Here is a 26262-nt window from a genome sequence, read left to right on the forward strand (position 1 = left end):
AAAAGAGACTGTCAACTTAATATATAGACTTGTCAACTTCATATATAAAGTAGCTTTTTTGGTTGGCAACCTATAGTTGCATCTGCAAAAGCATTTTGAACATTTTACAAAATGCTAAAAAAAAAAAAAAGTACAAAAGCATTTTGAATATTTTGAAGCATTTCAGAACATTTTACCCAACAAGAACAGGCTATATATTCTTTCAAGTGCATGCAGGAGTGTTAATTTTAGAGTTTTAAAATTCCTAGCAATGTTATATCTATATGGTTTCTTATATCTGTATCTGCACTCAATCTGTTATACAATACGTTGTGTTGGTTGAAAATGAAGAAATCTGCTTCACATATGTATACGGTTAGAAAAGGGAGGAACCTAAGCTCTCTGAAAGGAAGGCCCCAAGAGTCCTTAGATCATACTCAGAAAAGCTATTAGGAAATAAGCTGCATACAAAGTTAACAAGCTATTTATCTTCTCCACATTCTCAACACTCAGTGGGCAGAGAACTTTGTAACAAATACTAACTACACTGGTTAAAGAGCTAGTCAAGAAATAAACATTGTTAGTAAATATTCCAAAGTCAGTTAACTTACTGTGTGGAAATCACTGATGTACCTGGATTCACTGCAAACTAAATGATAATGTAAATATAATAAAGTAGAAAGGAACATAACATCCTAAGCTTCTAGTCTGAAGATCTGGGTTAAAACCTCAGTTCCTAATAATTTGCCCAAAAGACCATAAAGACTAAATAATACAAAGTACTGAACATGATTTGTAGACTCTAAAACAGTATATATTTATATATAAACGTAAGAGAATCTGATAAGCACTAGGTTCTTCTTGTAGTTATATAAAGAATATTACCTTTCCTCATGAAGAGTTTGAGACTTCGCTTTGGGAAAAAAAATCTCTTTTTCTGGTTATATAAACAGAAAGGATGAACCATAGTTTTTCAATCTTGCCAGAAAATATGGAAAGAATCAGAAGGGAAGGAAGGAGTGTGTATGTGTGTAAAATAAAGCAACAGATCAAAATAAGGCATTTACTGTAGCAATACAGCTGTACAAAAAACAAAATATAATAACGATATACTAGAAAGTGCAGCTGTAAATACTATTTACATAGTAATAAATACTATTTATTTATAAATACTGTATTTATTAATAAATACTATTTATTTATAAATACTGTATTTATTAATAAATACTGTAAATACTATTTACATAGTAATAAATAAAGAACTCCAAATACTAGTCTAACCTAAAATCATTGTTCCATGTAACAGAAGGACTGTGGGGAGAAAAGATGCATGTGTGTTGGGGAAAAGGGGCAACATAAGCTTTAGAAAAGCTGAAGCTTTATTCTCCATAGCAGCAAATGAGTATAAGACAACTAAAACTTAAAAATCAAGAAATGGAAATTCACTTCCAGCATGACAGAATGAGGAAGTCAACAAATCCGCTTCTCAAAATACAATAAATATGGATCAAACTCAAAAATAGCCATTTCAGTATTCTGTCCAAAGGCACACAACATAACAAACTGAGAAACATCTATTCATGGAAACTACTGAACTCTGGTATGAACAGCATGAGTCTGTGGCATTCTTGCCTAGAACTGCTCTCATTCCCCGCAACTCCGTCGGAAACGTATTTCAACCAAGGTAGGGCAAATCATAAAAATCAGCACCCTCATTGCAACTCCCAGAAGGAACTCAAAATGACCAAATGGAAAGTATGCCAGAAATGCAGGGTTGGTTTACAAAAGTCAATCAATGTAACTCACCATATTAACAGAGTAAGTGGACAAAGATCACATGATTATCTCCACAGATCATGGCAACAGAAAAGCATCTGGAAAAATCCAACACCATTAATGATAAAAAAAATTAAAAAAAAAAAAAAACCAACTCAACAAACTGGAAACACAAGAGAGGTTCCTCAGACCAACAAAGGGCATCTACAAAAAAAAAAATCTACAGTCAATATCATCCTTAATGGTGAATGCTTTCTCTTAAAATTGGGAATAAGGCATGGATGTTACTCCTCCTACTTCTATTCTCACTATCCTAGAAGCTGTAGCCAGTTTAATAAAGCAAAAGGAGGAAAAAAGGAAGGTGGATTGATTAAAGATAACTACTTTGGAAGGAATAAGCAAACATTTTTATTTGCAGAAGACATTATCATAATATATATGGAATCCCAAGGAATCTTGAGCATGCATGTGCACCAGCACATGCACACACAAAAACTACTAGAATTAGTGAAGGAGGTTAGCAAGGTAGAATGATACAAGATCAATATATGAAAGACAACTTTATTTCTAACTACTAGCAACAAACAATCCAAAGAGGAAATTAAAATAATTCCACCTAAAATAACATAAAAAGGATAAAATACTTAGTAACAAATTTAACAACAGAAGTATAAGATTTGCGCAATTAAAACTGAAGAACATGGCTGAGAGAAATTATAAAAATATAAATAAATGGAGAGAAATCCATATTCACAAAATCAATGCTGTCAGGGTATTAATTCTCCCCAAACTGGCTTACAGTGTTAACTCAATCCCTATCAAAATCACAGCAGGGTTTTTATTTTTATTTTTTATTTTCTGTAGAAACAGGCTGAGTCCAAAATTTAAATGAAATGCAAAGGACTCTGAATAGCCAAAACAATTCTGAAAAAGAAGAAAGTCGAAAGACTGACTAACTATAAAGCAACATTAACATTAGTCAAGAAAGGCATATTGGTATAAAGATAGGCACATAGTTCAACAGATCAGAATTGAGTCCAAAAATAAATCCTACATCACTGGTCAATGGATTTGCAAGAAAAGTGTCCAAACAATTCAATGGGAAAAGTCCAAAAATAGACCTCTCCATATATGGACAAGTGATTTTTCAACAGAAGTACAAAAAGATAATTTACAAAATATAGTCTTTCTAACAAATAGTGGAGGAATATTTGGATATCCACAGCAAAAAGATGCATTTAGACCCTTACACAAATAAAGACCAATAACCCTCATACACAATAAACAAAAATTAACTCAAAATGTAGTATACACCTAAACACAAGAGATAAACCACAAACTTCTAGGAGAAAATATAAGAGAAAATCTTTATGGCCATGGGTTATGCAAAAGGATCTTAGACATGATACTAACCAGACAAGACCAAAAAAATAGTTAAATTAGACTCTTAAAATTGAATGTTTTTGTGCTTCTTAAGGCACCACTAAGAAGTCACACACTGGGATAAAATATCTGCAAACTGTTAAACAACAAAACAAAACAACTTATATCTCCAATACAGAACTCTTACAACAAAATATATTTTAAAAATAAACTTAATAGTAAGAAGTCAACAACCAAATTTTTTAAATAGACAATAAACTTGAACAAACATTTCACCAAAAAAGACACACGTCTAATAAGCAAATAAAAAGGTGCTCAAACTTCATCAGTAACTAGGGAAATGCAAATTGAAGCCACAAGATACTACTACATACCCACTAAAATGGCAATAATCAAAAGACAAAAGATGAGTGTTAGTGAGGATGCAGAGAAACTAGAACCCTCAGACGTTGCTGATGGGAATGTGAAATGGCACACCCACTTTAGAAAACAGTTTGGCAGTTTCTTAAAAATTTAGACACGTTTTAAAAAAAAAAGTTTCATCCCAGTAAGGCCACTCCTAGGAATATTGTTACGGTAACTCTTAAAAATATAATCAAGAGAAATGAATATATGGCCATAGACAGACTTGTACACGCTGTTACAGTTTGGATTTTTGATCCCCCAAACCTGACACTGAAATCTGATTCCCAATGTTGGAGGTGGGGCCTAGCAGGAGGTGTTTGTGTTATGAGGGTATCCCTCATGAATGATCCCTCATGATCCCTCATGAATGGCCTGGTGCAGTACTCATGATAAGGAATAAGTTCTCCATTAGTTTCCAAAAGAGCTGGCTATTAAAAAGAGCATGGCACCTCTCCCCCAACTGGCTTCTTCATTCTCACCACATGATCTCTACTCACATCTGCTCCCGTTTGCTTTCCACCATAAGGAGAAGCAATCTGAGGTCCTCACTAGAAGCAAATGCTGGCACCATTGTTCTTGTACACTCTGCAGAACCACGAGCCAAGTAAACCTCTTTTCTTTATAAATTACCCAGCCTCAGGTGTTCCTTTAGAGCAACAAATATGAACTAAGACACATGCATATTCATGGTATTATCCAAAAAGCCAAAAGTTGAAAAGAGCCAAATATCCATTAACTGGTGAATGCATAAATAAAATGTGATGTAACAATACAATGGAATACCATTTAACAATTAAAGAGAAATAAATTACTAACACATTCTGCAGCCCGAATAAACCTCAAAAACGTTATTCTAAGTAAAAGAAAACAGCAAAAGACTAGATGTTCTATGATTCCATTTACATGAAATGCTCAGAAAAGAGAAATTTTTAGACACAGGCAACAGATCAGTGGTTTCCTGGAGCTAGGGGAAAGGAATGAGAATTGTGTGCAAATGAATCCAGGGAAATTTTGGGAAGGATGGAAAAGTTCTAAAACTGATTGTGGTAATGATTGCACAACTCTATTAATTTACTTAAAAATCATTGAATTGGGCAAAAGATATGAACAGACACTTTTCAAAAGACATTTATGCAGCCAACATGAAAAAAAGCTCATCATCACTGGTCATTAGAGAAACGCAAATTAAAACCACAATGAGATACAATCTCATGCCAGTTAAAATGGTGATTATTAAAAAATCAGGAAACAGATGCTGGCAAGGCCATGGAGAAATAGGAACGCTTTTACACTGTTGGGAGTGTAAATTAGTTCAACCATTGTGGAAGACAGTGTGGCAATTCCTCAAGGATCTAGAACCAGAAATACCATTTGACCAGCAATCTCATTACTGGGTATGTACCCAAAGGAATATAAATCATTCTGCCATAAAGACACATGCAAACATATGTTTATTGCAGCACTATTCACAACAGCAAAGACTTGGAACCAACCCAAATGCCCATCAGTGATAGACTGGATAAAGAAAATGTGGCACATATACACCATGGAATACGATGCAGCCATAAAAAAGAAATGAGTTCATGTCCTTTGCAGGGACATGGAGGAATCTGGAAGCCATCATTCTCAGCAGACTAACACAGGAACAGAAAACCAAACACCTCATGTTCTCACTCTAAGTGGGAGTTGAACAATGAGAAGACATGGACACAGGAAGGGGAACATCACAAACCAGGGCCTGTCAGGGGGTGGGGGGCAAGGGGAGGGAGGGCATTAGGACAAATACCTAATGCACGCGGGGCTTAAAACCTGGATGATGGGTTGATAGGTGCAGCAAACCACCATGGCACATGTACACCTATGTAATAGACCTGCACGTTCTGCACATGTATCCCAAAACTTAAAGTAAAATAAAATAAAATAAATCATTGAATTTTCCCATAAGAGTGGGTGAATTTTATAGTATATACAATATATCCTAATAAAGCTACTTAAACAAAATCAAGGAATGGCAGTATATGAGCATTATTTAAAATATAAAGGTAGATGCCCACATAAGTCAGCGGCAAGAACTGTTGGTAGAAAAGGATTAAAACGGGTCTTTATTTTACCAAAAAAGTATTTACACAGTTACTTAAAACTGCATATAAAATAACCTGTATACAAAGATGTATCACTTTTATAAATATTAAAATACTTTTAAAAATATTCTCTACAAGCTAAAAAAAGGTTTGGGAGTACAAATATATACGAAAAACTAAAATTATGCTAGAGAATGAGCAAAAATTATCAAAATTCAACCTAATGGTTACCTATGGAGCAGGGAAATGGAAACATACCAGTGCTTCAGCGGTATTGATAATGTTCCATTTCTTAAATTGACCAGTGGGCTCACAGTTCATAGATGACTCATTATTATGCCTTTTAACTTGTGTTTCAGGTATTCTTTGGTATGCATTAAATACATCATAATTAAAAAGTGGGAGAAAGTACTATTTTGAAAATTGTCTTCAAAGCTACAAATAATGGCTCTGTAAAATATAATCTATAACAAATCACAGTTCACTTGTAGATCGTAAAATGTAAATGATAAAATCTAAGAGGGTCCAAAGAAAGTTAAAAATTAATTACAGCTACCATTTATTCACCATCTATAATGCAAAACTTGCATACATTATCTCTAATCCTTCCTTCAGCTCTACAAATATCCCTCATTTAAACCTAACAAACTGAGGCTCTGAGTTTTACTGCATGTGCTCAGAACCGCACAGCTTTTTAAGTGGGGAAGCCAAGATCACTAAGCATTATGCAAATACTCTTTCTCAGTCTGTTTCTAATAGTTACTCAACAACATTCAACAATAATGCTGCCTTGTTAATAATTACCTAATATTTTGATGTATTTGCATAATGCCTAGTGATTTGTGGAAGTACAAAATTCAGGACCAAGTTGGGGTTTTTTTGTTGTTTTTCTTCTTTTTTTTTTTTTGAGGCAGGATCTCACTCTGTCGCCCAGGCTGGAGTGCAGTAGCACGATCTTGGCTCACTGCAACCTCTGCCTCCCGGGTTCAGGCGATTCTCCTGCCTCGAGATGGGATTACAGAAACATGCCACGATACTCAGCTAATTTTTTGTATTTTTAGTAGAGATGGAGTTTCACCATGTTGGCCAGGCTGTTCTCAAACGCCTGACCTCATGTGATCCGCCAGCCTCTGCCTCCCAAAGTGCTGGGATTACAGGCATGAGCCACCATGCCCAGCCCCAAGTTACAATCTTTGTAAACTACATAAATAACAAAATGACAACTTCATGTTTAATCCTGATACCTAATAAACTTAACTTTTAAAAACACATACATTTGAAACTTCACTATATAATTTTCCTTGAGATTTTTACAATGAGTTTACCTTATGGAGAACAAAGTCCTGTAAATATATCAATATAAGGAAATGCCAAAGATACATAACAGGAAGGTATATTAATGATTATAAATACTTTAATTCAACTTTCCCCATAAAAAGTATTCCTCTCGAGGCTGGGTGCAGTGGCTCATGTCTGTAATCCCAGCACTTTGGGAGGCCGAGGTGGGCAGAGGCCAAGGTGGGCGGATCACCTGAGGTCAGCAGTTCGAGACCAGCCTGACCAAAATGGTTAAACCCTGTCTCTACTAAAAATACAAAATTAGCCAGGCATGGTGGTGCATGCCTGTAATCCCAGCTACCTGAGAGGCTGAGGCAGGAGAACTGCTTGAACCCAGGAGGCAGAGGTTGCAGTGAACCGAGATCAAGCCATTGCACTCCAGCCTGGGCAACAAGAGCAAAACTCCATCTCAAAAAAAAAAAAGTATTCCTCTCATTTCTACTCTGCACAGTGAAAACCAGATTATTAATATATTTGTATATACTCTAAAAGACTGAGATGCAGCTAAGAACTCAGCCTAGGGATCAATAATGCCAGAAGTAAAAATGTTCCACCAAGCATTTTTATTTCAACTGCCAAAATGGGGGAAAAAAAAAAGATACCAAGTGACTTCAGGAAATAAAAGGCACAAAGCTGGCTTTTAGTCATTTATTTTGGCTACATAAGTAACAGAAGGTTTAAAATTCAAATTCCCTAGTCTCAGGTCACTTTTTTGAAAAGTTTCATAAAGATATCCTCACTCCTACCAGCCAGCATCATCACAGATCGATAACATATTGGTAATGTGATGGAGGTCATTAGGCAGAGGTTAGATGTCCAAAAAAACAAAACAAAACAAAAACAAAACAAACAAACAAAAAACAGAAAAAGCCTCGTGAGCCACGCTTAGATAACGAAGAAAATAACAGCAATAACTCAGATCATGCAAGGAGTAACTATGTTCCTTTCATTACTCTCCAACCCATCTCTACAGGAGAAGCTCTCCCCGTTCCTTGGCAACCAATCTCCCATATTTCAATGTATCCAAAGGTTCTTTTCTCCTTTCCCTTCTCCCATCATTTCTTCCCTTCACTCCTCCTCTCATCATTTCTTCTCTTTATGCCATTTCTAAGTAATAATTTACTTCTTCATTGTCTGATACATTTACTCTCCAAATTCCCTAATGTTCTCCCATCTCCTGTTCTCTTCTGTTTTTCCCTCATCTGTTTACAGATCTGGGTTTCTAACTCTGTGTGTGTGTGTGTGTGTGTGTGTGTGTGTGTGTGGGCGCGCGCGCGCGCGCGTGTGTGTTACACATTCTGGTTAACTAAAGAGATTTTAGGTTGCAATGGCAAAACATACTGAACACTTAAATGTGGGCCTCTAATTTCCCTAATATATCCTTTAAACAACACACGCATATATCCTAGTAATGTTACCCCTTATTCACGAGAGTTGAAATGGTTTGTTATTCACAAGAATTTACTCAAATAAAAATGAGTTAAAAAAACTATTAAATATATGAACCCATATAGGACTATCATTTCAATCAGTATTTCCCAATACTTCTTAAAGCAATAGTTCAACAAAGTACTCCACAGAAAAATAATGGTTGCATGGTCAAGTCATAAGGCACAAATCATACTAGGTACTTAAAGAGTGTAAGAAATCCTGAAATGAAGAAACTTGCTTAACCTTATTATCCAGCTGTTCCCAAATTTACTAAGCTTATGAGCTCTTTTTTTCCCCCCAGCACCTATTAATATCCCACAGAACATGCGCTAAGGAAATGTTAACCCTAACCACTGATTAAAATATACTATGTAAAAAGCATTATACCTAACCTAGTAGCATAAATCGTTTTTAAAATGGTGCTGCCTTTGAAAAAACCTAAAATGGATTTATAAAGAAAATAATCCAAGTTGCTAGGTGTAAATGGCTCATTTTAAATATTGCATGTATATTTACCTTACTTAGGTTAATTTAAAAATTAAAACCGTAAGCACCAATTGGGATTTTGATTTGGGAGGTGGGGTGGGCAAAGAGCAAAATTTTCCTTAAAGTATAACATATGGAAGAGAATATTTTATAAATATTAACTTCTAAGACTGTTCTTATTTTTCCATCAATTTTCATGTTTGGTCTTTTATCAAATGGGAGAAAAAAATGGAATTTTATGACTTACAAAATCCAATGAATACACAGGCATGCTATATTGAACTTTCCTGAAGGTATGTTACACAACAATACAAGAATTTTTTAATGAAAATACATCAATTTTCCCTTTAATGTATACTACGAATTATTTACTTCACAGGTTTTAAAGAGTGTATTTTAAAGTACACACATTTTACCTGAAAGCTCCATAAAGTGGTCTGTACCAACAGACAAATGAACAAGGAGTAAAAAGCAAGAACCACAGGATACTCAATCCAAAATCAACCGCTCTTGCAGAATCAACACAAAACCAAGCCAAGCATCCGAAGATATTTAGAAACAGTGTTACTGCATGGACTGTGGAATCAGAAAACAAAATAGAAAAAGAAAGATTTACATTCAATTTATGAATTCATCCAACAAAAAATTGTAAATAAAAAAATACTTCCTAAGAGCAAATGTATTCTACTCCATGTTTCCATTTATATTTTTCAAAACACTGTTGTATCTTACAGATTTGATTTGAAAACAGAGTATACACAGGAAAGCAAGTCTTAATACATGTACTGTTTGGCAAAAATCCTGTTGGCCCTCTCCTCCTCAGAGGCAATGATGTAGCTAAACCAGAGGCGCACTACCTTAAGGGCTTCTTCCCGAAAAGGAAACGTGATGTCTCTTGATCTGAAGCCCAAGAAGAAAAGCAGTGCCTGCCAGGAAAAGACCCAGGACTTAGGAGGAAGAACCATATCTTTACAGAATGGGGCTGCAGACTAAACACTGGACTAAAAATACTAATACAGTAGCAATTTCTAGTGACTATATAGTCAATGTATAAGGACTGTTCATTCAACTTCATAGAGCTGTCCATTTGTAAAATCCTGAAAAAAACCTGCGTTTTGGTAGAGGATTAAATTTATTAAGTCCCCTCCTCACTCCCCCACACAACATGATACATTTTAGCTACTGTGGCAGGCTTTTCTTTTGGTTAACACAAATAGATGTTGACAAATTCATCATATGCTGTTAATAATTGCTTTCCCTGACAGACCAAAAACAAAAAATCTGAGTAACATCTAACTATACCATGATCCTAAAGAACTACTTTGACCCATTGTAATTAATAACTGTTTCAAAGGATTTTTTAAAAATTTATTCACAGGCTGAATTTATTATAGTAAGTACATTCTTATATAAGCTAAAATGATGTTTAATGTAAATTATCAAATCAATAAAAATATGCCAACAAATTACTTGAATTAAAATTAACAAGTGGGAAAACCTATTGGATCTAGTTTTTTAAATCTCAAACTTTAAGATTTCTTTACAAATCAAATAAGTTAATAATTAATGAAACAGGATATACACACACATTCTGGGATGCCTAAATTTGCTCTTACCTAACCCACCAGATAAGTAAACAAGCTCTAGAGTTTTGTTTTGTTTTTTTTTTTAAAAGAGCTCCAGATGAAGTCACTTAGGTTGTAGTCATCTAATATTAAGCCAATCACTTAACCTCTGTAAGCTTCAATTTTTCAGCCATAGAAATGCAGGAGCTTTTCCCACTTTAAAATCCCATTCAATTCTATCACAAAAGAGACACTCTCACTCATTATTCTAGTCCCATTAGGATTTTTAACTCTCAGGAATGCTTGCTCATAATAAATTTACTCAAAACCCTTGGCCTCAAAATAAGGGTGGTTGTGTTAAGATCTTAAAAACAGAATTGAAGATTGTGAAATAGAAAATTATTACTCTGCAGCATTAAATAGCATCCAGCTGCCTTAAAAAGTTTTAGACCTTAAGAACATTCTAACTTAAATTTCAATTTTCAAATTAGGTTATTTCCTAATCCACTGAAAGAAAGATAAAATATATGTATAATTACGCTTTGAAGTTCATGAAAATTATTCCAAGTATAGATGAAAATACAAAACTTAGCCAGGCGTGATGGCATGTGCCTATAGTCCCAGCTACTCAGGAGGCTGAGGCACGAGAATCACTTGAACCCGGGAAGCGGAGGTTGCAGTGAACCAAGATCGTGCCATTGCACTCCAGCCTAGGCAACAAAGCAAGACTCTGTCTCAAAATAAAATAAAATGCTAGGACAATTTCTGCCCATTTAAAAAAATAAACATATATAAAATATAAATGCATATATTATATTGATTAAATAAGAGTTGGTTAGCATGTACATATATGGAATCAGACATTTAATATTAAAAATATATACTACTGACACTGAGGATTCAGCAAAAGATATTAGATCAAGAATATCTCGAAAAATACTAATGAAGAGTTAAAAATAGACTATCCATTAGGAAACACTTCTCACATTCCAAAACAACTTGACATACATGAAGAATGCTCCTAAAAGATTTTAAGGAAAATTATCTCATCCATTAAGGGAAGGGTGGTAGTCTCATTAATCATAAAGTAAAAACAAGTAAATTTCCTCCATCAAGAATGTACCCTACAAATTATCCATTAACCCAGATGTTGTGCATGTGAGAACCCTCAATAGCTACCTCCCCTTCTGACAGGGTATCAAAATGAGGCTGAGACTTACTGTTTGGAATAAAAATGAAACAGAGAGTAAGTGGGAGGTCTGTGCACACAGAGTAAAACTGTTAACGGCTTGACATTTTGTTTCAGTATTCCATGAGTTATTATACTCAAAGTGATGTAAGCATCAGAGCCCCAAACGTATATTCTAATGTTCCGTTCAACAAAATGTCCTGTATTAATTAAGCACTTTCAATAATAAAAGTATCGCAATTGAAAACAAAAAGTAAACTGTACTCAAAGCTATAAAAAGAACACTTAGTTTATGTAATAATTTTATGCCTTTTTAAAAATAGCTAAAACGCCTACATTTAACAGAATTCTTTTAAATGGCCTTCCTCCGCATAAAATTAGTATGCACTATTTTTTCCAAGCAAATCATGTCTAGATAACATCTTTCAAGGAAAAAGAATCTTACAAAATTTTACCCACATGACAGAGAAGTTGTCTTTTCCTCAAAAGAATGCCAGTTCTCAATATACAAGTTTTTCTCAGCCAAGGACTTACATTGTCACATATAGTACAATTCTGAAGTACCTAAATATGATATGTTTCACTCTGAAATCATGATTATTAAGCTTTATCTATAGAAAAAGAAGACTGGTTTGCTATACTATCCTTGAAATAAAAATGCGGATTTTGACAACAAAAATACAAATTCTAAGCAAAGATGTAAATTGTTGTATACTCACACATCCACAAGTAGTACATAAGCTTTACTGTCTTTTGGAATTCTACAGGAATGTCTACAGAAAAATCCTGATAGAAACAAGGTCCGACAGGAAAATTGCTAGGAAGAGGTGGCCAATTATTTTTTCTACCTGTAAATGTTTTTTAGAAAAAGAAAAGGTTATTTATATTATAACAAATGTGATATTATTTTTTGTTTCATAATAAAGAAAAACTCTATTATTTTAACAAAAGTTCAGAAAAACTGTAGTACTATATCTCTGTATTCCTAGAACTTTGAAAGACAAGCTTTAGATTTTTAAAAAATTTTCTCAGAATATCATCACCTTAGAGCACATTAGATAGTAAAATAATTTTCCAGTGTCATATCATACCATGTTTAGCAGGAACCATTAATGTACAGAAAAAACAAGAAACAAAAAGAAAGCACATATCCAGTGCTTCTACCCTAAAACAGATTTATTTCACAGTCCAAAGAGTCTGGCTGGCATGAAAGGGCCATCCAGTTTTTAAACTTCAATTTTCTCCTCAGCATCTTAAATCTTCAAATATAATTCTGTTATAATTCCTATCTCAAGTGGAGAAAGACTAGCTTCTAATTTTTTCAAGTTTTCTGTTAAGTCCAAGATTAAACCAATACCAAAGGATCAAACTTAGAATACTCAAAATCTGGGAAAAAATAATATCCAAAAGATACATGTACGAAAACCCTACAACAAAGAAAACATGAAACAGTCATGATAAGGAAGCTGAAGAATTATAGAACCTTTAAAAATGCAGAGAAAAACAAATTCAAACTGTAAAGGGAAAAAAATGTGTCTACATAAAGAAACCAGATTAAAAATAAGACTTGAGAAATGGTGGGGGAAATAAAAAATTAAAATAAAGAAGTCAAAACATGAAAATAGAGGGTAAAAACAGCACCTAAGGCCATTTCCCGATTTTAGATGTTATATCCCAAAGTTTTTAAAAATTCAATTTTACCTACTTTTCCCAGACCAGGGTAATTTTTATAGAAAGAACAATAACCTATTTCTGATTCTCCCCAATGAGTCTCCTGTGTTCCATTTATCATACTATTCAAATTTCATATAGTTCATTTCTCATACCAATCTCATACTATTTGAGAAGCGGCAGTGAATACTCGTAAAGAAGAGAGGCTCTGGAACCAGAAGTGGCTAGCCACTTACTGGCAAGGTCGCCTTGGGCAACTTACTCTCTCCTCCGAGCCTTAGTTTCCATATCTGTAAAATGAGAATAAAAACTCTATCACCCCTCACAGGATTGTACTGATGATTTAAGTATGAGTTAAGAGGGGAAAAGTACTAAAATGTGCTAACATACTGCAGTCTAATTGTTAATTTCCTACTCTTTGTTACTGTCTTTACTAACATAACTCTCATAGAAATAGTTTGTATTTGCCAGTGCTAAAGAAATAGGATGGATTTTAGTTACAGTACTTCAGAAACATTGGTCCCAGTTCAACTTTTAGTTTCTCCTTCTATAGATGCTACCTCTGATGCTGCAAGCAAGAAAATGACCCAGGATAAATGTGTTCTCATGAGGCCCTAGACTTACACATTCTAAGTTAAAAAGAAATAGTTCTGTATATTGTTACTGTTCTAGCTTTGCATTGCATCACTATCCCAGACATCCTAACAATGACTTATCTAGCTCTTTTATCTCTTCTTACTCAGAGACTGCTAGCTTTCCCTAAGAGACTCCTTTGAAGTGCTTTGGCAGGCACAAACTTAATAGAATTCACTGCAAACAATTCACCACTTATTTCTTTGGCATCATATGAATACCTTAGGCTTCCAATTTTTCTAACATGATTTGACAAAATACTTGCGAGGACTGGGGCAGATAATCTGAAATTAACCTGAATAAATCAGGTAAAAGTCAAATGTAGGGTACATGCAAATGTACTCATAAAGAGTCCACAGAACCAAGGAGGGCCTAACTGCAGAATCAAAGGCTCCTGGCCTCAGAGTAAGCAAAAATTATCATATTCACATTCATTTTCTGTGTGATGAGGCTAACACTGTTCTAAGCTATCAACAAAAGACTATGCAAATCAGCCAAGATTAGAAGGCTACAGAGTATCAAACAGGCAATCTGCTGTGTCTGATCTCCTTGTTAGAACAGGAAAACAGGGTAGGGTTTTATCCACAGGCCAAATGACCTAGGAGCTAGTATAGACATAATGTAAAGTATTTAAAAGTTATTTTTATTTCAAATTTCTTTGGATACTACCATGTTGACTGAGGTTTTGCATTTCTCGTTCCCGACGATCTAATTCTGCGGCTTTTCTTTCTAGTTCTTCCTGGCGCTTAAGAAGTTCAGCTTGGGCCAATGCATGTTCCTAAATAAAAAATATCAATATGTGAATACACTGTCAGAAGTATAAAATACTTTAACATTTATATGCTAACTCCTACTTCTCTACTATGAGAGAAACCTAATTCAAACACACTTCCAAAGTACAGGAATTTACTGAAGATCATAGTTACAGAAAATATTATGAGGATATTTGGTCCATTTGGTCTTTGGGTTCTGAAAACTCTCAGTGGGAATGTTGGGTCCATTAGGAGAGGAAAACTTCTCTTAGTAAAAGTAGTCACAATCTTTAGGTAATCTGGAAAATGAAATTAAGATGACCTCTATGCCTAAATGAGTGAAGAACAGAGGCAATGGGAACAGTTGAGGAAAATGAACAATAGAAAAAAGGGCAACTGAATTGGCTCCTATTAATCAGATTAAATGATATATAAGGCCACCAATGCAAGAATATTTTCTAATATCTTAAATGTTATAGGAGAATGAGGTCAAAAGATGTGATTAAGAAATTCTTTATAACTCAATTTGCCCTTACATGCTATCAGGCATCTTATTAATCTCCTTTCTTCTCAGATTTTTGCCATCTTCTACCTCCTAACACTGTTACTTTACCATTGCAACGCTCTCCCAATAATATCTATTATTCCATCATTTTTACCTTAATGGTAGTGTGCATTAAAAAGTAGGACCAAAGGCAATAAAAATTTATCCACTGAGATGATACATAAATTCAATAATTCCTAATAATGGAATAAAGCAAATGGTATAAGCTGACAAAAAGAGGAATGAGTATTTGAAGGGTGACAAGACAGCAAACCCAGAGTTGAAAGTGAGTTAAAAATGAAGCAACAGAAATGTAACCACATAAAGATTTATTTTGCTCTGAAAGCAAATGTTATTGATATTATAATGGCCAATATGAATTTATACAACTAACATGAACTAACCTTTGCAATCTGTGTATAAGCTGGATGTTCCTCTGTTGGTTTCATTATTGCTGGTTGTGTATTGGGTACATTAGGCATCTTCACACTGCCTGGTGGAGGCTAGGAGGATTAAGAGAAGGAAAATTATGTAACACAGAGATCCAACTTTAACTTCTTTCAAAAAGTATAACACCAATAAAATGAAAACTCCCAAAATCTGCATCTCTTCATTCCCTGCTCTCTCATAGTCAAGTGTGTGGCAAAGAGCTGCTTAAATTCTCCATCTCCATTTTCTCCAACTCATTCATTTTTCAACTCTACAATCAGACTGCTACTTATAACACTATATGACAAACACTGTCCTCCAGGATACTGTATGTTAATAGAGGCCAGGCATGGTGGCTCATGCCTGTAATCCCAGCACTTTGGGAGGCCAAGGCGTGTAGATCACCTAAGTCAGGAGTTCAAGACCAGCCTGGCCAATATGGTGAAACCCCATCTCTACTAAAAATACAAAAATTAGCCGGGTGTGGTGGCAAGCACCTGTAATCCCAGCTACTTGGGAGGCTGAGGCAGGAGAATCGCTTGAACCAGGGAGGTGGAGGCTGCAGTGAGCCAAGACTGTACCACTGCACTCCAGCCTGGGCAACACAGCGAGACTCCATCTCAAAAAAAAAAAAAAAAAGAACTTTTGAGTTTAATAGTAAAATACAGATAGAACCAGACAAAAGAACTACACCAAGGTTTACTGCCAACTCTTCCCTCTTGAGAAAGCTACATGCCAGTGCTCTGAAGAGTATACAGGAAAGTTCTTGGTAGAACCCCACTAAATTTAAAAGAGTAAAAGGGAAGGCGTAAGGAGAGAGAAAATAAATTACCCAACTTCCACTTTGCCAGTGAGGATCAGTAGTGTCTGAAAGCTGCAAGATCAGGAAGTAGACATCTACAAGTCCATCAATGGGGGATTGGTTAAATTACTGTATATACATACAATGCAGCCATGAGAATAAATTAGCGATAGAAGAATGTCTTTTAAAATACTAAATAAAATAAAGCAAGCTGGCCGGGCGCAGTGTCCTATGCTTGTGATCCCAGTACTTTGGGAGGCCGAGGCAAGTGGATCACAAAGTCAGGAGTTCGAGACCAGCCTGGCCAATATGGTGAAACCCCATCTCTCCTAAAAATACAAAAATTAGCCAGGTATGGCGGCGGGCGCCTGCAGTCCCAGCTACTTGGGAGGCTGAGGCAGAAGAATCGCTTGAACCCGGGAGGTGGAGGTTGCAGTGAGCTAAGATCGCACCACTGCACTCCAGCCTGGGAGACAGAGCAAGACTCCATCTCAAAAAATAATAATAATAATAAAATAAAAATTAAATTAAAAAATAAAGCAAGCTACAGAACAGTCTGCATATGACCTTTTTTTCAACAGACACAGACTTATACATGCCCCCATAAAATATCTGGGAAGTCTCAGCCACCTGATATCAGACGGACTTGCAGCTGTTGTTTTATATGCCTCTGTATTATTTGTTTCCCTCGACACATGCACCATATACTACTTTAATAAAAATGTATTTTTAAAGTACTCTTTAGAATGACCATAAGAAAAAAACAAAAAACAAGGGTGGGAACATGAAAAGAACAATAGAAGCAAAAACAGTAACAGAAAAGAAAAGAAGAAAGGAAAGAAAGAGAAGAGGGAGGGAAGGGGGAGGTCATGAATAAGAAAAATATAAAAAAGAAAGAAGCTGCACAAGGACGTTCAAGGATCTTAAGAACTATTAAAACCAGAAGACACCACCAATATATAGCAGGATTTTACTCTGACACAGCTAACAGCAGCCCTGAAAAGGAAGCCACGGATGTAGTTCAGCTGATTCTAAAATGCATATACAAAAGGCAAGAACTGGCTGGGTGCAGAGGCTCACACTTGTAATCCCAGCACTGTGGGAGGCCAAGGTGGGCAGATCGCCTGAGCTCAGGAGTTCGAGACCACCCTGGGCAACATGGTGAAACCTCGTCTCTACTAAAATACAAAAAATTAGACAGGCATGGTGGTGTGCACCTGTAGTCCCAGCTACTGGAGAGGCTGAGGCATGAGAATCGCTTGAGCCTGAGAGGCAGAGGTTGCAGTGAGCCCAGATTATGCCACTGCACTCCAACTTGGGCTACAGAGTGAGAGTCTATCTCAAAAAAAAAAAAAAAAAAAAGGCAGGAACTAAAAACAGGTCAAACCATTTTGAAGAAAAACAAAGTAGGAAGACCTATGATATCAAGGCTTATTATAGAACCATAGTAATTAAGAGTGTAATACAGATGCAAGGACAGAGAAATGTACCAATAAACAAAACAGACACAGAAACAAACCCACACAAATGCAGAAACTTGATATCTAACAGAGGTGTCACTACAAAACAGTGAAGAAACAATGTGTTAATCAATAAATGGTGCCTGGATAACTGGTTACTCATATAGGAAAAAAAAACATTTCTTACTTCGCATCATATACAAAGATGAATTCGAGGTAAATTCACGATCTAAAACTGAAAAAGCAAAACTTAAACACTTTCAGGGAAAAATACATGTGAATATTTTTATGAATATTTCTTGAGCTTCTAGAATATGAACTCTAGAAATACTGTGTATTTTGTTTATGACCTATCCCAAGTACCCAAAATAGTCCCTGAAACAGTAGATGCTCAGTAAGTATCTGTCAAATTAAGAATGGAAAACACACACCACACAAAATTGACGAATTTAATTACACTGAAATTTACAAAAAGTAAAAAGTCAAATCATGGACTAGGAAAAGATAGTTGTAATGCATATAACAGAAAATTGCTACCCAGAATATATAAAGAATTGTTACAAATCCATGAAAATACAAACTAATCGAAAAACTAGCAAAAGATCTGAACAAGCAATAGAAAGAGGTGAATAAACATGTGAAAAGAGGTGTAACAGCACTAGTAATCAAGAAGTGCAAAAACAATCATATATCATTTCAAAACCATGAGATAGAAAAACAAACTCTGACAATACCAAAATTGGAATTTACACAATATACACAATGGTGGTGCATATGAAAATTAAAGCACTGATCAAGATAGCATTTCAAGTCAATGGAGATACAAAAGGTTGTCAGTAAATGCTGTTGGGAGAATTATTTAAATTGGGGGAGGAAAAACAAAATCCCTGTATCTCAAAAGAATTCCAAATGGATTAAAAATTGAATGTTAAAAAAAAACAAAACAAGACAAAAAACAACTATAAAGACACTAAAATACACTCTATAGACTATAGGGCATTATCTGCTCTTGGCGTGAAGAAAAGTCATTCTAAACATTCAGAAAAGATGAGGGGAAAGAAATCATAATGAAAAGGTAATATATTTGACCACATAAAAATTTAGAAATTTGATGATATAAAGCATTCATAATCAAGATTAGATGGCAAAATCTAAATAATAAGCAACATATACAACAATTAGTTAATACATTTCACTAGGTACAAATCAATACAAAATTATCAGATAAACATGTTACTGAAAAAAACTGCATTTTAAAAAACTCTGAACAGGCAGCTTACAAAATACAAAAGAAAAATAAACATACAAAAAATTTCAACCTCATTAGTAATCAAAGAAATGCACATTTTACATAATTATTTTTAAAATGATTATCATAGGATTACCACATTTTGAGAAAGATGTGGTAAAATAGATATTCTCACACACTGAAAAGTGGGATTATACACTAGCACATGTAGCAATCCTGGAGCACAATTTGGCATTATGTTTCAAGAGCCATAGAAGTATTTATACCCTATGTACTATGAATATCTGGTCTTTAAAAATATCCTATGGAAATAATCCAAGATATTTGCAAATGTATGTATGCCAAGAATGCTCACTACAGCTTTATTTACAAAAGCAAAACCCCAAATGTCCAACACAACAGAAGAAATGGTTAAACTGATACAGCTATAGGAAAGTATACAATACAGCTATTTAAAAGTTCTAAAAGAGTATGTAATAAGATGAGGAAGCTTGGACAAATAAGTGATTAAAAAAAGTTATGAAACAAAGCTGTATATACAATATGACACGAACTTCCTATTTTAAAATAAGATGAAAATATATCAAAATGTTAATAGGGATTATTTCTGGGCAGTGGGATTAAGAGCATTTTCTTGTATTTTTAAAATCTCCATTATAATCTTTTGTCACTAAAATAATCACAAATTCTCTTTTCCAAATGCTTGTTCCCCCATACCCAGTATCTCTTATTAATGGGCAGAAAAACTAAGGCTAATCAATGCTAACTTCTCCAATTAGAAAAGTATGGTCCTTTAAATGTAAAACCCAAAACTATAAAAACTGTAGAAGAAAACCTAGGCAATACCATTCAGGGTGTAGGCACGGGCAAAGATTTCATGACAAAAACTACAAAAGCAATTGCAACAAAAGCAAAAATTGACAAATGAGATCTAATTAAACTAAAGAGCTTCTGCACAGCAAAACAAACTATCAGCGGAGTGAACAGACAACCTACAAAACGGGAGAAAATTTTTGCAATCTATCCATCTGACAAAAGTCTAATAACCAGAGTCTATAAGGAACTTAAACTTATTTACAAGAAAAAAATGCCATTAAAAAGCAGGCAAAGGACATGAACAGACACTTGTCAAAAGAAGACATTCATGGGGCCAACATATGAAAAAAAAGCTCAACATCACTGATCATTAGAAAAATGCAAATCAAAACCACAATGAGATACCGTCTCACACCAGTCAGAATGGTAACTATTAAAAAGTCAGAAAACAACAGATGCTGGCGAGGTTATGGAGAAAAAGTAATGCTTTTATACTGTTGGTGTGAGTGTCAATTAGTTCAACCACTGTGGAAGACAATGTGGTGGTTCCTCAAAAATCTAGAGGCAGAAATACGATTTGACCCAGCAATCCCATTACTGTGTATATACCCAAAGGAATATAAATCATTCTACTACAAAGACACATGCACACCTATGTTTACTGCAGCACTATTCACAATAGCAAAGACATGGAATCAATCTAAATGCCCATCAATCATAGACTGGATAAAGAAAATGTGGTACATATACACCATGGAATACCATGCAGCCATAAAAAGGAATGCGATCATGTCCTTAGCAGGGATATGGTTGAAGCTGGAAGCCAGCATCCTCAGCAAACTAATGCAGGAACAGAAAACCAAACAGCATGTTCCCGCTCATAAGTGGGAACTGAACATTGAGAACACATGGACACATGGAGGGGAAAAACACACACTGGGGCCTGTCGGGAGATGGGGATGGGGATTAGGGGTGGGCAAAGGGAGAGCATCAGGAAGAATAGTTAGTGAATGCTGGGTTTAATACTTAGGTGATGGGTTGATCTGTGCAACAAACCACCACGGCACACGTTTGCCTATGTAACAAACCTGCACATCCTGCACACGTACCCCAGAACTTAAAAAGTTGAAAAAAAAAAAAAAAAGAAAGAAAAAGAGTTCCCGGCACCTTAAGTGAGATATAATTCTCACATATATTGTCCCAAGTTCACATGGCATTTAGAATTGCTATCTTGATCAGTAATAAAGATCTTCCCCCAGCAAAAAACCAAAAGCATCACCCCAAAGCCCTGTCTTCTTGGTGTAATAAGCAGCAACAATAAAACAATGACCAAATACTAAAAAAATGTCTGGCAAAGTTAGCCTGGCAGCAGCATATTTCAGGAAAAACACAGAAGAAATTACCCAAGAATGCACCCAGCTGAAACCTTGCTATAAATGCTGTATTACTTTAAATAACCAAGGAAGTATTAAGTATAATAAACTAGTAGATAAGGATGAAGGTAGGGTTAGAGCTGGTAATGCGATATATTTAAGGCCATAGTTGCTTGCAGTATAGCAATGATGAGAAATGTTGGAGAGCCACAAATCTCTAATAGCACTGACATAAATCTAATAGCTATTATCCTGATAATTTCTTCACATCTGTAGATGTTAAAGACCCAGTATTTTCTTCAGCCACAACATACTGGATTAGCCAACTCAAGCCAAGTAGAATTCTGGAGGACGACCTCTTTTCATCACTACTAAATACCTATTGTGATGATGGTTCCCAGTTCATTTCCAACTTTTCACTCTGGCACAGATGAGCGTCTATGCGTGTGTGTGTGTGTGTGTGTGTGTGTGTATCTATATGTGTCTCTGTCTCTATCTATATATATATAAATATAAAACAAGCCACTCAAGACTTTCACTTCTTAAAACATAGCAGATCACCCATATGTAGAGATCCCCTTCTAGTACATAATACCTAAAATACTAGACCAAATTTTATTTAAATAATATTGTAAATACACAACTAACGCAACAAGAAATCCTGGGAGGCAAGAAAGCAGGAACTACTAAATCCAAAGAAAGAACAGCCTTGATACCAAACCATTCACCAAATTACTAGTGATCCATCTGCACTAGTAAACTAGAGACAAAGCTTTGGAGCTGGTACAAGGATGGTAAGGGATTGACAAGATCCCTGCATAAAGCCAGGAGTCTCTAAAAAACGACCATTTCAGTGGATGAGTAAGAAAAAAGCAGTTTCACAGAAGAAAAATAAATGATGGGAATACCTCCATGTCTTGTCCTTAATTCTGGATGTAGAAGGGAGGAAAAAAGGGAAATCTTCCCTGAGAATTCCCAGTCATAAACCTACCAATGGCCAGGCATGGTGGCTCACACCTGTAATCTCAGCACTTTGGGAGGCTGAGGTGGAAGGATCACTCAAGGCCAGGAGATTGAGACCAGCCTGGGCAATATAGTGAGACCTCAGCTCTACACCAAAATTTAAAAATTTACCAAGTGTGGTGGCACATGCCTGGAGTCCCAGTTACTTAGGAGGCTGAGGCAGAAGGATAGCTTGAGCCCAGGAGGCAGGTTGTAACGAGCCAAGATCACGCCACTACACTCCAGCCTAGGCAACAGAGCAAGATCCTGTCTCCAAAACAAAACAAAACAAAACAAAAACCAAAAACCTACCAACTTGCAGATCTCAGGTCAGAATTCCACTACCCACATAGACAAGATAATCCAACCTCCAATTTTCATTGAAAAGGATCTCAGGCTGGTAGTGGCCTCAGGCATTTGGCAAAAGTAGAGGAACAAACATTAAAACCAGGTGACATGGGTTTGGCTGTGTCCCCACCCAAATCTCATCTTGAATTGCAGCTCCCATAATTCCCACGTGTCATGGGAGGGGCCTGGTGGGAGGTAACTGAATCATGGGGGTGGGTCTTTCCTATGCTGTTCTCATGACAGTGAATAAATCTCATGATACCTGATGGTTTTATAAAGGGGAGTTCCCCTACACATGCTCTCTTGCCTGCCACCAGGTAACACGTGCCTTTGCTTGTCCTTCACCTCCCACCATGATTGTGAGGCCTCCTCAGCCATGTGGAACTGCAAGTCCATTAAACCTCTTTTTCTTTATAAATTACCTGGTCTCGGGTATGTCTTTATTAGCAGCATGAGAACTGACTAATACACCAGGCTTCAAGAAATTAACACAGATTAAGTTCCAAGTAACTTTGGCTTATGATTTAAATCTATGAGGAAACAAACCACAAGGGTCCACAGAAATAGCAAATTACAAAATAAGACCTGAATATATTTGAATTATCAGATACAAAACAGGTGTGTTTAATAAAGAAATAAGAGGGTAATACAAGTTTGACTAACAAGAGACTATCAGAATTGGCCAGCTTCTTAAATGAAATTCTAGAAATGAAAACTATAATAATGACTTTTAAATTATAAATTTAATAGACAAGTTGAACAGCAAACTACACAAAGATGAAATAATAAAGGAATGGAAGTGAATCTAATGACACAGCACAGAGATCCAAAAAATGTAAATATGAGAAATTATAAGACATGATGATTGAGAAGGTCTAACATACAATTAAGAGGTCCAGAGGGGAAAAAAAAAACAGGATAAGGGAGAGTCAATGTTTAAACAGTATATGAAGACACTAATTCTCAGATTCAAAACCCTAAAACACAAGCCAAGTTTTAAAAATAGTAACACTCAGATACATCACAATGAAAGAGCAAACTTTAAAAACTGCAAGAAAAAAAAAAAGGATAATTCCCACACAAAGGAAGGTCACCTATAAACCACTGCGTATCTTTTCACCTAAGATCCTAAGACTGAGCTAGTTTCTCAACAGCAACAATGCAAGCTCAAGTATAATGTGCTAAATGGCTGAGAGAAAATAACTGATAATGCAGAACTCTAAAACCAGTCAGATCAGCTGTTTGAGAACCAAGATGAAATGATAACAATAAATACTGAAAAAAGTACTACCAATAGACCCTCACTAACAGAACTTCTACTTTAGGGATAACAACAACAAAAAAATGACGGGAGAAGAAAAATTTGAGATGCAAAAAGGAAGACCTCTCTATCTCACTGGGCACTCCATAGTATATCATCTTCATTTTACATGGACCAAAACTCCAAATACAGAAGGAAAGCCAACCTATTGGCAGGGAAAAAGAAAACACTCTACTGCAACCAAATGTACTACAGTAAGCTCCTCTCCTGACAAACCTAGAACTGTGTCTGCCACTACTTTGGCTGTACCTGGGAAAAACTTGAAGTACTGAGAAAAGCAGAGTGTGCAGAGTTAGAGACAAAGAACAAAACTGGAACAGACCTGGAAGAGAATGAGAGAACTGACCCCGGAGGCAGAATCAAAAACAAAGTCTGGCAGAGCAAGGCTGTATATCCTCATCCCATGGATGGATGAAATTTAACAAACTGGGAATAGACTACATGCTTAAATATCTCTTAGAAAAATAAGGGTTATAATTATTTTATATTTTAACACGAATTACCTTACTACATTTGCCTCTTCGGTTTGGCTAGGACAAACAGATAAAAATTATAGAAAAATATATTGGCTCAAGAGAATTAAGAACATTATAATAATCATGATTATACAATAGTGGATGGACTGCTCTATAATATAGTAAGCTCTCTGCACTGGAAATTCCAAGGGTGATTCATTTTAAATAAATGAATACCCAAGGTCTCTTCAAGGCACAGGAAGTTCATGAGTTGTCTTTGTCATGCATAAGCAAATATATTTTCTCCTTCCAGGTTTTCTTCCACATTCTAAACACCTATTCCAGAAATTTCTTCTTGCTTTCTCCAGCTCTTTCTCTTCCATCTCTAAACCAAAAAACAGCCTAAGTGTATGTAGGGTCTAAAAGAATGTTACTTAATTTATATTCACAGACATCCCGTATCAGAAACCCCAGGTACTTACTGAAAATGCAAACTCTGGGCCCTTCTATGAACCTATTGATTCAGAACCTCAGGGATTAGAAGAGAGAATTTGTACTTTTAACAAACTACCATTTTTAACAAACTCCCCATGGTAATTCTTAGACACCTTAAAATTTGAGAACTCCCCTCTAAGGCAACAAAGTTTACAGCTTCTATAAAACACTGTTTTATTTCTTTCACTTAAACTGCCAAAAGGATCCTGAAACTTTCTGCAGCTTTCACTCACTTTAACAGCCTCTGATTCAGCAGAGAAGAAATGACTGTGGCTATGCTTAACACAGATTCCCTTGTTATTAAGAGTGCTGAAAGTTTACACATACTAATCTCAGAATCAGGACAAACAGACATAATTTTATTAGACTAATCACTTTAAAATAAGGTTTTTGAAGATTAGGATAATTGTCTGGGGAAGGACGTGTGTAATAGGAAAGAAGAAATATACCAGTATGGGAGTTTTCAAATAGATAAAGGAACATAAACGAACAAATGTGACCATATCCATTCATTCATACATTCATCAAACATTCATTGGTCAACTACAATGGGCCACAAACATATACAGGAATTGGGATACATTAATGAACAAAATAGGCAAACACCCCTACTCCCATAAAGCTACATTCCAGCAACAGAAGATAAACAATACACATATTGAACAAATACATTCTAGAGCATCTTAAAAGGCAATCATTTTACGGGACAACAACAAAAAGACCAGAGTGAAGAGGTCACGAGTACAGGCTGACAGAATAAGTTTACAAAGGTGATTGGGGAAGTCAATATTTGAACAAAGACTTCAAGGAGGTGAGAAAGTAAGTCTTGCAGATTATCTACCTGGGGGGAAGACCATTTTAAGCAGAGGTGACAACCAATGCAAAGTCAGGAGAATGCACGGAATATGTGAGGAATCAGCGTGCTAGACAGGAATACACAGGGAGAGGGTGCGACAAGATGAAGAACAAAGAATATTAGGGATCAGATTAAAGGCTATTTTAAAGACTCATGGTTTTTACTCTGAAAAAAATTAAAGCAAGTAAAGGGGACTTTCAGTTTCCAGTTTCATGTATAAGGAGTTTAGAATTTACCACTCCACCCTAACAACAAGTGAAAAGATGAACAAACTAAAAAATCATTAATTCATTCTGGATCGTTAAGAGATGTGAGGACACAGGGCAAATTGCTGCCCCATGACTGCAGAAATAGGTCAATACAAGGAGTAACAATTTGCCAGAGCAAAAGCTCTCTAGCAGAAACCACTGCAAGAACCATTAC

At 35.6% G+C, this 26262-nt stretch overlaps 1 protein-coding gene across 4 annotated transcripts in view; it reads right to left on the reverse strand.

Annotated features, from left to right (window-relative positions):
• The window catches only part of SCAMP1 (secretory carrier membrane protein 1), a 120984-nt gene that overhangs the window by 47302 nt on the left and 47420 nt on the right, over positions 1-26262 (reverse strand). For all 4 annotated transcript variants that reach the window (XM_016953097.4, XM_024356592.3, XM_063811140.1 and 1 more), the window contains 4 exons: positions 15638-15736; positions 14607-14715; positions 12353-12481; positions 9296-9455 (listed from right to left, as the gene is read on the reverse strand). In XM_016953097.4, the coding sequence (XP_016808586.1) occupies positions 9296-9455; positions 12353-12481; positions 14607-14715; positions 15638-15736 (497 nt within the window). The remainder of the gene's footprint in view (positions 1-9295; positions 9456-12352; positions 12482-14606; positions 14716-15637; positions 15737-26262) is intronic.

Source organism: Pan troglodytes, chromosome 4 (assembly GCF_028858775.2).
Source record: "Pan troglodytes isolate AG18354 chromosome 4, NHGRI_mPanTro3-v2.0_pri, whole genome shotgun sequence".
NCBI classification, from domain to species: Eukaryota; Metazoa; Chordata; class Mammalia; order Primates; family Hominidae; genus Pan; species Pan troglodytes.